At 45.1% G+C, this 12,110-nt stretch overlaps 1 protein-coding gene across 2 annotated transcripts in view; it reads left to right on the top strand.

The window, feature by feature from the left end:
* The window catches only part of ATRN (attractin), a 254,873-nt gene that overhangs the window by 51,687 nt on the left and 191,076 nt on the right, over window positions 1–12,110 (top strand). For both annotated transcript variants that reach the window (XM_019552795.1, XM_019552796.1), the window contains exons 2-3: window positions 6,198–6,281; window positions 10,024–10,137. In XM_019552795.1, the coding sequence (XP_019408340.1) occupies window positions 6,198–6,281; window positions 10,024–10,137 (198 nt within the window). The remainder of the gene's footprint in view (window positions 1–6,197; window positions 6,282–10,023; window positions 10,138–12,110) is intronic.

Raw genomic sequence — 12,110 nt, 5'->3', positions numbered from 1 at the left:
CCCAAAAAAAATGCATTTTTGGTTTTATGCTGTTTGTAAATTCTGTCAGTGCTGAAGCATTTCAGATTTCCCTAGCTCTGACTTGGCTGGGGCCAGAGCACACAGGACATTTTCTTATGTTGCCCGTGATACTGGTTTTTGTGGCAAATGTTACAGTAATTATTTCCAGAGGAAGCTGTTGACAATGATTCCTGGGTAAAGGCTGCTGGTTGCTTGAGAGCACTCATATTGCATAAGGTTGTTTTTCAGTTTGTGAGGCTTATTTGAGCTTCCAAAGTCTGTTTACTATCAAACACAGGCAAAAGGGTCATCCAAGTTGAAATGCCAGAGCACTTTGTAGTTCAAAAGGTGCAAATATTGGCCCTTTTTTCTAAGCCTTCCAACAGCAGTGCCTAAAATGAGACCCAAGTCCATATTTAAAAAAAAAGAAAAAAAGGAAATAACTGGTCTGATTTCACAGAGGTTGAGGATTGAAAAAAATTCTGTTGAAGATTCATAGATGTAAGATGTGGGCGTGCATGAGCATCCCTCTGAAAATGGGTCGTTATTTTGGTGGCCTAGATGTAGAACTGATGCTGGATTCAAGCAGCCCAGTTGAACAACCCTGCTTTAGGTGTATAAAGTTGGCAAGTATAAAGCATAGGCCCATGGGAAACATAGGCATTTGTTTCCTGTTGGATTTGGAGATCTCTTGCTCTGTAGATTAAGGAGCAACCCCCCCAAAAAACTTACAAGTGATCGATAAAACAAAACCTTCTCTTGGCTTTTTCCTCTCTCTGCTTTGTACAATACAAAAACAAGGTTTTGAAACAAGCCATTTTGAAATGAAGAATTAAAAGGCTTTGTTCAAAAAAAGTTTAAGTTGGGACTTCTAACATTAATGAAACTTCCCTTTTTTTGGTCTCCAGAACAGTTTTTGGGGGGTGAAATCAGCATAATTTTGTGAAATGATTTCATTTAGCTGGTACTGTGTTCTCTGATGACAAGAGGCCCGTCCAAGTGTTTCCAGCGTGCTCTAGTGAAATTCCCTCGCTGGAATTTAGACTCGCCTCGGAAACAAGCATATACTCCAGTGGCATATCTCGTGGCTGCGTTGCTGCCAGAAAATGTTGTTTGAACATTTTGAATAGCACTTAAAATGCTTTTGATGCCAGAAGTCTCTTGTAAAATTTCCATTGGCTTCTGATTCAGGTCTGCTTCTTTTTAATGCGAGTTGGGAACATTAAGATGACTTGCTCTTGTTTTATGTGCATGAGTTGCATTGTGCCACGGTTGTTTTGACCTGGAGGGTCTTAATCTCTCCTTCTTCCCTAAAATTTTGTGGCCCTTTCTGTTTTTCTCTGGGTGTGTGCACCTCCATGTTGAAAAGATGTTGCTCAGTGTAAATCAGCATTTAAAGTGAGAAAAAGGGGCAAAGAATTATAACTTGGTGTCGGTTCATTCTGCGTTAGTAAGCATGGTTGATTTTTGCCAGCTCAAATCCAGCCCTTTCTTTTAGTGGCCCAAAGCTCAAGACTTTTCATGTTATGCGAGTCCTAAGCGTCAGTGGTGTTTCAGCCTATTTGGCCACATGGAAACTAATGAAAGAGAGAGATTATAGCTACAGTCTGCATCTTGGTACAAGTAGGAGATAACTAGCTGGTGGTCTCTTTTAAAGCGTACATGTAAGATGAACTAACGTTGCTGTTTTCTCAGTGACAGTTGACATTTGGTAGGGTGGGTGTCTTGTCAAGTAAAATGAGCTTTGCCTTAGTGAGAGTAACAATTAACCCAAGTCGTAATCAGTATGTCCACTTTTCTGGGAATGGGAAGGCATTCATTTGTAGTTCTAGCACTGCTTAGTTACTGCTAGTTAACCAGCAGTCCAGACTTCCTGTGCAAGTCTGCCGTGCATCAGCGTGTCACGATGATGATAATTAGTTGCCTAGTTTAATATCTCAATACATAATTTTGGGAAATGATTTCATTTAGCTGTAACTGCATTTTCTGACGACAAGAGGTCATCAATTAAAATATCCATGCTCAATTCAAATATCAGGCTCTTTTGAAGATGGTTTTAAAATGTAGTTCTGACTTACCTTATCTTGTCTTGATTAATGTCAGTTCAAGCCATTGTGTTCCTATTGCAGATCCGCATGCATTTTTCTTTTTAGTAAAGTACTGAAACAGGCTACCCAAAGAGGCTGTGGACTCTCCATCCTTGGAAGACCCGGGTAGACAAAGCTTTGGCAGGGATGATGCAGTTGGAGCTGGTCCTGCTTTGAACAGGGGGTTGGACTAGATGCAACCTCCTGAGGTCCCTTCCAGTAGGCCTGCACGAATAGGGAAGTACTCAATTCAGATTTGGCCAGTTCGGAGGCCGGTGATTTGATTTGGCGATTCATAATGCATAACTGTTCCCATTCAATTCACCTGACTCAGAATTGGAGATTCAGTGCTGATTTGGATTGGCTGGGGAGAGTGAGGCACAGCCGGGCAGCTGCAGGTTCTCCCGTGGCTCCTATGGCTGTGCCTGCCTCTCCCCGGGTGGGGGGAGCCGTGGGAGAAGCCGCTGTGGCTGCCCTGTCCGGCCTCACCCTCTGCCATTATTGACTCTGGCAGTGGCGATTGGGGTCTCTGGGGGCTCATGGCAGAGTCCCTCCCCATGCAGCAGAGGGCAGCAAGGGTGACCCCCCTCACTTGGCACCCATGCAGCAGCTGTCGCATCATGTGGGTACAGTACAGCTTGGCAGGACACCACGTGCTATCTGGGAGCTGGGGTGGCTCCAGCAGTCACCTGGAGCCTGGCACCGCTTAGCCCCAGTGGACCCAGCTCCTAGACAGTGTGTGGTGCCCTGCTGAACCGTGCTGCCCTGCAGGTGCCAGGTGCTTCCCCCCACTGCCCTGTGCTGCATGGGGATGCGGGCTCTATCATGAGCCCTGATTGCTGCTGCCAGAGCTGGTGAGTGTGGGGCTTTTTTTTTTTTAAAGTGCCAGGTGGGAGTGGGGCTGGGCAGGGCAGCCATGGGGGCTTCTCCTGCGGGTCCTCCTGCCCAGGGAGAGACAGGCATAGCTAGAGTAGCCGCAGGAGAACCTGCTGCCACTTGGCTGTGCCTGTCTGTCCCCAGCTGACCCGAATCTCTGAATCTCTCCAAATTTTTTCTGAATCGATTTTGGAGGCTTCAGATTAGATTTGGACCTTTTAACGGGTCTCCCGATTTTGATTTGGCTGCTGAATCGGGCCAAATCTCTGAATCGAATCAGCGACTGAAGCTTTGCTCAGCCCTCCATTGTCTATGACTCTGTGAACATCATTGTCACCTTTCTGAAAATACCTAGCACTTGTATATAGTACGAATGCCTGCAAAATATTTTGCAAATATTCATGATTTTTTTTTTCCTTTTTCTCTAGTGTGCCTGTTTCCTGTCTCTCAGTTCTGTACAATAATCAGCACTTGCCTGAATATTGCATTTCAGTGTTTGCTGAATGTCTTGGGGGTGAATGGTACTTACCACTAATTCAGCTGTTACCTGCATGAACCTAGAGTCCTTTTTCTTCTGCTACTGTCAGGCTGTTTTTCCCTTGGAGGCGGTTCTGGTGGGAAGAGGCTGTTGTTGGTATAGTTGCTGCTCTTCCAGCAGCAGAATCCAGTATAGTCTCCTCTGGGTCCCGTAACATTAGCTTTGACTCTCGTAAGCTCCAGGGAATCCAGGTGCATAGAGAACACAACAGCGTAAATGCTGGAATTGCTTGGTATGTAAAGGAAAGTGAATGAAGCTGGCTTGGTGTATACTGGAAGGCATACTTGATCCTCCTCCCAGTCAAGTATGTGCAGGAAGATTTGATTGGAACTTTTTCACATTTCTCTCCTGAAGAAAGCTCCGATTTCCACGGTTCCTGAAATAACAGGACTCCTCATTACTAAAGCAGGAGGCAGAGTATCATGTGCTGTTTCAAGATGAGTGAGGTAAAGGCAGGAGTTGGAAAGATGCAAAATCAGGGCACTCAAGAAGCGCACCTCCTCTGTGTAAAGGCATTTCCTTCAGCCCGGAGGTATCCAACTCAGCTGGACTTGGCAAGCACACTGCACGTGGCATGTGGGGCAGGTTCACGAGCTGGAATGGGCCTACGGATTGGCTCTGTGCTCATTATGCTTGCTTGAACGAGCCCTGCACTTCGTATGAGGCTGGCATGTGGCCGATCCAACACCAGGCAGCTCCACGGGCTGGGTGATGGGCCTCTGTATGCTGGATTCAGCCGATCTGACATCCCTGCTTTAATCTGAGGAAATATATAGCATGGTTTTGCTAGAATGCATTGCTTAGTCTTTCTGGGTTTTTGGTTGTGTCCGGAGAACAACACGGCTATAGGCAGGCAAGGTTCTTTGGGTAGATGTGATCTCTTTTTATTAGACGAACTGAGTTGCAAAAAAACCCAACTTTTTGCCAACTACTCAGTTGCTTAGTCTTAACCTACGAGGTTATACTTGGGTACCTGCTTTTGCATTTGGATTTCATAGTTTCTAGGGTCGGAAGGGACCTGAGCAGATCATCAAGTCCGACCCCCTGCCATGGCAGGAAAGAGTACTGGGGTCAAACGACCCCAGCAAGGTGTTTGTCTGGCTTTGTCTTAAAGTCCCCCAGGGTAGGAGCCTGCACCACTTCTCTTGGAAGTCGGTTCCAGACCCTAGCCGCCCTGACTGTGAAGTCGCACCTCCTGATGTCTAGCCTAAATCTCCCCTCTGCCAGCTTGTGACCGTTATTTCTGGTTGCTCCTGATCGTGCTCGGGGGAACAGGGACACCTGAGTGCCTGCTGGTCCCCTCTGACTAGTCTGCAACAGGCCACAAGATCCCCCCTGAGCCTTCTCTTGTGTAGGCTGAACAGGTTCATGTCCCATCACCTCTCCTCGTAGGGCCTGCCCTGCTGCCCCTGATCACGCGAGTGGCCTCCTTTGGACCCTCTCCATGCTGTCCACATCCCTCCTGAAGTGCGGTGCCCAGACCTGGACGCAGTCCTCCAGCTGCGGCCTGACCAGTGCCGCGTAGAGGGGGAGGATCACCTCCTTGGACCTCCTCAAGATGCATCTGTGGATGCATGACAAGGTGCGGCTGACCTTCCTGACCGCATCCCCACACTGCCGGCCCATGTTCGTCTTGGCATCAATGATGACTCCAAGATCCTTTTCTTCCTCTGCACTGATTTATCTCTTACCTTTCACTAATACTGGATTTTATGTCATTAACATTTGCGTTTGTGTTGCTCAGAGTACAATATTATTATGCCAACTGCAAAAGACCCACAGGCCTTGGTCTTAACTGTCAGTTTGAATGTTGGTTTGGAGCTAGTTATCTTCTAGGAAGGGGGGCTGGGAGTACATCAGGAACCATACAGTTGAATCAGGCTTATTATCTCAGCCCACAGTGGTATACTGCTTACTGACTGAAGCATCTTCTTACTCCCCAGTTCCTATCCAAGTCATGGGTTTATTTTTATGCAACCACTTTGAGTGCTGGGTTTTGTGCATCTAAAATCACCTGTTCGGGATGTGCTCCATCATGGTGATGAAGGGTAATCTTCGACTGTGCAAGGAGGCAGAGTTGTGCAGTCACAAAGTAACGTGGCGAGCAGGGATGATTTTCCTGGCCATATATCCTCAGTCGTCAAAGGAGAAATGTGATATAATGGACCCTGGCTCTGGAAAGAATGGGTTATTTTCTTAAATGGTGTGAAACGCAGGAAATTGTAACAGAGTGAATTAGAATAAACTTGGAGTTCCCCTTGAGACGTCACTTCTGAAAATAATTTTTTCCTGTCCTGGAAGTGGGGTTTTTTGGGAGCAGTTTTGCAGTTTGTATCAACAAATCATGTTCTTTCTATACCTGTTATCAGTTGTCTTGTTAAATAGGCTTTCTCAGTCTCTGCACTGAGAAGGAGATAGAGGAGAACTGCTGTACTGACTTCCCTGGCATAGCGTAAGAGTAGGCTGGCTACTGGGGAAAAAAGACAGACCAAGAGTACAGTACCAGAATCCTAATTACCTGACCCATTTTATGTTGCACTTGCTTGCTTGGTTTTGTAATAGCCTTTCAATACATGAGAACAGAATTGCCGGGTATTTTAATTCTGGTTATATTTTTTAAAGCTAAGTCTTTTATTTTTGACCATAATATTTAATTATATTGGAAACCTACACTTGTAATTTTTTTTTAATTGCAGGTTAACAGGACCTTCTGGGTATGTAACAGATGGGCCTGGAAATTACAAATACAAAACAAAATGCACATGGCTTATTGAAGGGAGGTAAGTAGCCACATCTTAATTTCCCAGGTCTTTGTTTACAGTAATTTCTTTTACCTGCTGCACAATTAAATGAATATTTTGTTTTTGACATTAGTTTGGCTCATTTTTTTTATGTTTTACTTTATGACATTTTATAGGGGAAAAACACTTGTACAAGAAACTGTTTCTTTTCCCCTCTGAATCCAAGTTTCCAAAGTTTGATTGCTTTATAAAACTTGCTTCTTGTTAAGACTTCACATCCGATTCAAACTCCTTTGGATCTGCGTAAAATACCTTAAATAATACAGGTGCAAATCCTCCAAATATCCTGATATTTAAGCTGATATTTAGCTTAACTGTATTGGTAACTTTTTCATAATGCTATAAGCAGAGAGCTCAAACTTAGAAAAAGAAATCTTCTGTACATGAAAATTCAATCTTTATAGAAATACTGAACTTTTGTTCAGCTTCAAATGTATATTTACTCATTAGACCATAATGACTTCAGAGGATCAGGTGACCTTTTCCCAAAAGTCTTCTAAACTGTGGAAGACCCTCAGCGTTCTTTCCTTTTTATTACTGCAATGATCAATTGATTACAGTAGTTGGTTTCCAGTAATTTTTAGGAATGGCACTTCTAATGTATTTCCTCTGACTGTCATCTGATTCATGGTATAATGGTCACAAGTTTTGTTGGACTTCTTTTTGTGTGTGCGCTGGCACCAGTTACAAAACCAGTCTCTCCCTCTCTCTTTCAAATTGTGAGTGATCAGCTATGATGCATGAAGCAGCTTGGTTTTAAATGAGATTGCTGTTTCGAATCTATAAAGAAAAGCTGAATTGGTCAGAATCTGAATAAGGAGCAGCTCCTCTTTCACTCATGTTCCCTCTTTTGTAGGGCTTTCAGAATGAATGATCTTATAGGGACTTCTTTGCTGATAGAAGCAGTCCCTAAAAACCACAAATGTCTATAAAGAAGACCAGCCTAGTATCCATATGCTCATCAACTTTGGCTTTGCTGGGATGCAACACTGTAAATCAGTGTTCTCTACAGCCACCGCCACCTGGGCTCGGACTGCTGAAGGTTGTCAACAAAGGGATAGTTTACAAGTTTCTAGTCACTTCTTACCGTCCTGTATTGTTCCTATTCAAGGCCCCATTGTTAAAAGTAGTAGTAAAATGCCATCTACAACTTGGCCTGTTAGGTGAAGTGACTTTATGGTTCAGGGTCAGAGTATTACCTTCATTATTTGTTTTCCACAAAGAAAAGGGATGGGCCATCTGGATCGTTATCTCAACAAATGCAAGATCCTGGCCCCAGAGCAGCTTCCCACCCTGCCCACACCACTCTCCATGGGCACCCTGGGAGTCCGCATGTGTTGTGGCCCTGCTGCTCCTGGGGTCTCCTTGGAGGGCAGGGGCTGCTGGGAAATGGAGTCTACCATGGGCCTGGTCTGGCCCATGGGCCAGATTTTGTCCACCCCTGCTTTAGGTGCTGATAATTGAACAGCTACACATTACATCAGCAACAGACAGAGCCAATGTTGTCTCTGCTTTGGGAGGAAGCTGTTTTGCTCCAGAGTTTGTGAATTACGAGTCAGATCATATCAGTGGCTCTGCACCTTCCTGTCCTTCAGAACGCCATGGTGAATTAACGTGGCAAGGAGTTCTCAGACAATCTTGTGTGATTAGGCAGAGTTGCACTCTGACAGACCATCTTTTGCAAGTGAAGTTTTCCAGAGGGAGTCCAGTTAATCAAGGAGCAGCATCACCATCATAGATGTTTTGTCTGATTCCCCAGAGACAGAGGGCTGTGGGGAAACAGTGGCAAAGATCTGGGACTGGTTCTGATAGTCCCAGCATGGGCCAGGTATTTGGAGATGATGACTCTAAAGGCGCAGGCAGAAATGTAGCTCCCAAGTCTAACTCATGGCGCTTTACAGAAAGGACCATGAGTTAGGATGATCCTCCTGGCCCAACAAGTATTAGCTGTTTGGGCAGGACAGTGGGTGATCAGGCTCCAAATTGGGGCTGTTCCAGGGAGACAGGCTGCATTTCTGCCTAGGCCTGCTCCCGGCACGCGCAGACAGAAGTTAATGAAGGTGCTCTAGTTTGGAGCGCCTTTATCTGAACCCTCATGTAATTGAGCCCTTTTAAGGTGCTCTGTGGCCACGCACTCATTCGATCATGGTTGTAGAATGCTTTCAGGGGCCAGTTTTGGCAAAAATTGTCACTTCTGTCTGCGCCTTTAAGTGCAGCCTCCAGTCTTGCAGAATAACTTCCATATCCTGCAGCCACTCCCAGCAATATTGCACTTGACAGCCCTGGATGCTGGCTGGCTCGTGTCCACAGAACAGAAACCCTTAGGCTGAAGTTCAGAGCGTTCTGTTCCAGAGCAAGAAAGCCCCAGCTCAGCTGACTTACAAACTTAGTGGAAGATTTCTATTTGAGCTTCTACAACCAAGTCTCTCCTTGATACCCATTTCAGCAATAGAGGAGTGTTTATTAGCCTTTAGTCTGTAAAGATTTACATGATGGTAATTTTTCTGCTTTGCTTTCCTATCCAGGGCTACACACATGATCCAGTGGCCTTTCAGATTCCTAACATGATTTGCATGCTTTTTCCTTCGTTTTGAAGGCCCCGCATCTCTTGGAACAGCAATATCCCTTAGCAGGGCTTAAGAGTCTCCCCAGTGAGCCTTTGGCAGCCTATTCCCTGTACTCGCTGTAACTTTAGACTGCTTTATTTGGTGCTCGTTGCATTGTAATGGATGGGGAGCTTCAGCTTCTCATAGCCTTGTCCTCCTTATATAAAGTCCTGCAAGGGCAGGGTTGCTTTTGGGCCTCCTTGAAGTTTCTTCCTCAAACTGTTCAAGTTGCATGGAAACACAATCTATTCCATTCCCCATTTTCTCCCCTCAAGAAGGTAATGCAGTCAGTCCCAGGGGAAGCTAAATTTCATGTACTTGATGTAGCAAGGACGTTGTCCTTTCATGTTGGCTGGTGGAATCATTCAGGAACATGCACAGGTTGCATTGGCTTTTTGTAGGGAAGGTTAGTGTCTGGCGTTATTCACAGATTATCTAAGTAAGTTTCCACCTGTATAAGACCTTATGAGTTAGCCAGGTTAGATTTGCCTGGCCACATTAGAGCTGTCTCGGCCCCTGTTGTAATAAGAGGTCTGTACGTCTGAAATCACTAAGGCATCTGATTGGAGCTTGGTTCACATCCCTAGCGAGTACTGCTCTTTTTGAGAGAAGCTTTTAAATTTGCAGCGTGCTTTGGTTAGGCCGTCTTGCGTCCTACATTTAAGTCTTACCCACCTCCAAGCAGAGAATTGCATATTGGTCATCCAGAGTGAAATGTGTGCGAGTAATCAACTAAATGACAGGTGACTTACTGTGCAGTAATTTGTGGTCCTTTGAGATCTTGTCCACATGAATTCCATGCCACTTTCCTTCCAATTTCTTGACCAAAGTATTTGGTATTGGCAAAGAAATGGACAGTTACGTCGTCTTTGCCTTTTAGACCTTCAATAGGGGGGTGGCAGGGACACAGGTAGTACAGTTGTGCCTACAGCAGACATTACTAGCCAAAAAAGAATCCAGTGTCTGATGCCTGAGGTGTGTTTGTCCATGTATCCTGAACAAATACAGTAACTAAATTGTTCTGAGAGTGGAACTGCACATCATGGCAGCTTGCAAGTGCTGTCAGTTATGTACTGTTTGAATTGTAACTTCATTTCTCCCTTCTTCCCCTTTAGGCCAAACACAATCCTAAGGCTTCGGTTTAATCACTTTGCAACTGAGTGCAGTTGGGACCATTTGTACGTGTATGATGGAGACTCAATTTACGCACCGTTACTTGCAGCCTTTAGGTAAGTCCCGCAGCATGCAGTATGAAACTTGTATGTTATGCCCGCAGCTTTGATTTCAGGTTTAAAAATGTGTCCTAGTAACCAAAGTATATGGCACAGTGTGTATTTTGTGGATGCGAAGTGTACCGTTTCTTAAACCATAGTCAAGCAACAGTAAAAATGATGATTTTTTTTTGTTGCTGTCTGTGTTCAGTTATTCATATACTTGAGTAAATACACATCCATGGTTTTTTGTATGGAAAAAAAATAATCCTTTGCTAAAAACATTGGTGCTTTTTTTTATGGAGGGTATTTAGTATGCCAGTCCTATCTGCCTGTAGGAGATGGGGTTACTTGTGGTAGACAACTGTATAGATCCAGGTTGCACCCCTGTAGATGGAACTAGGAACTGCTGCCATGGTGCATTCCTTGCAAACCAAGTGGTATCCTCAGACTTGCATAGTTTATCAATGTTTTTAAAGAATAAAATGTTAAGCTTGTTCCTGCCAGCTATCTAGGAAGAGATGTTTTTGTTTGCTTCTCTTGGAAGATGTTCAGAGAGCACAGTGATGGGGTAATCATTTAAAAACCCGTGCAGATGAAATGAGATTCTCCCAGGGCACGTACCATACTAGTTGTTATTCAAGTCATCCGGGTGGCTAGTGCAAAAGGTTAATAATTTACATTCCCAATAAAGTTCTAAAACTGACGTGCTGACGTAAATGTCTGTTTGTTTGTAGCAATAGGCATCATTGCTCTCACTTCCTTCACTTTGAAGTACTGTATTTCACAGTTTATAAGTTGAGTTTTGAAGCCCAATTTTTAACGCTTAAAATTCAACCTCAACTTATACACACACCATATCAATACTTTGGACCTCCACCCCAGCGATGGCCCAGCCTGGCCCCGAGCTGACCCTTTTCACCTACCAGCAGCACTCCCTGCCATCACTATGCAATGCTGCTTGGCCCATGTCAGCTGAGCAATGACCCCATTCACGTCCCCTGTGAGTGGCACTGGGCTCATTGCTTGGCTGGCACGGCCCAGGCAGCACTGCTTGCAGGGGATGGGGCCAGACTCGATGCCCAGCTGAGCAACATCTCCATAGTGAGCTTGCAGGGGATGGGGCCATGCCAGCTGAGTGCTGAGCCTGGTGTCACTCATAGGGCATGGGGCCAGGTTTAGCACTGGACTGGCATGGCCCAAGTAGTGCCGCTCGCAGGGAATGGGGCCTGGCTGGGTGTGCTCAGCTGGCAAGGCCCCATCCCTTGCAAGCAGCACTGCCTGGGCTGTGCCAGCTGAGCACCAAGCCTGGCCCTATCCCCTGCGAGCGATGCTGCAGCATATGTCCACCTCCTGGGTGCCTGGCCCACGGTGAAGGCATACAGGGGCTAGTATAAATCGACCCCATATTTCTGATCCAAATAATTAAGTCAACTTATACACTGGATCTACAAAGTTCCTAAATTTTTAGATCCATAAAATGGGGTCAACTTATACATCCAGTCAACCTGTACACCATGAAATACGGTACATGATTTCCAGCTTACTTGCGAATAGGTAATGACCTGTTGGAATTGCATCCTCCGTGATCATCAGGTTGGCCAACCGTATCCAAAACTACTGTTACAGCTGAACTTCCCCAGTTCCTCAATTCAGTTTTAAAATACTGTTTCAAAACTGCTTTGCACTTTCTGTGAGTGCCTTTCTACTTTGTATGGGGCAAAGAAAATGAGTATTGGGGTACAGACCACGGGTATGAAAAAATTATGCTTAAAAAGGATCTCAGCTTACTAAAGAAAATTTTAATTTTTGTGGTGATGGAGGCTGTACATTTAGTCTTTTACTGAAAGCAGGCATGTTGAAATATCTTTTTTGAATCATATCATAGAAGTCGGGTCGGAAGGGACCTTGTAGATCTTCAAGTCCCACCCCCTGCCTGGGCGGGAGAAAAACTGGACTCAAATGAGTCCAGCCAGGTAGGCATCAAGCCT

Source organism: Crocodylus porosus, unplaced genomic scaffold (genome assembly GCF_001723895.1).
Source record: "Crocodylus porosus isolate Cpor-Errol unplaced genomic scaffold, CroPor_comp1, whole genome shotgun sequence".
Classification (NCBI taxonomy): Eukaryota; Metazoa; Chordata; order Crocodylia; family Crocodylidae; genus Crocodylus; species Crocodylus porosus.
Note: the sequence above shows the minus strand (reverse complement) of the source record. Positions and strands in the feature narration are given on the sequence as shown.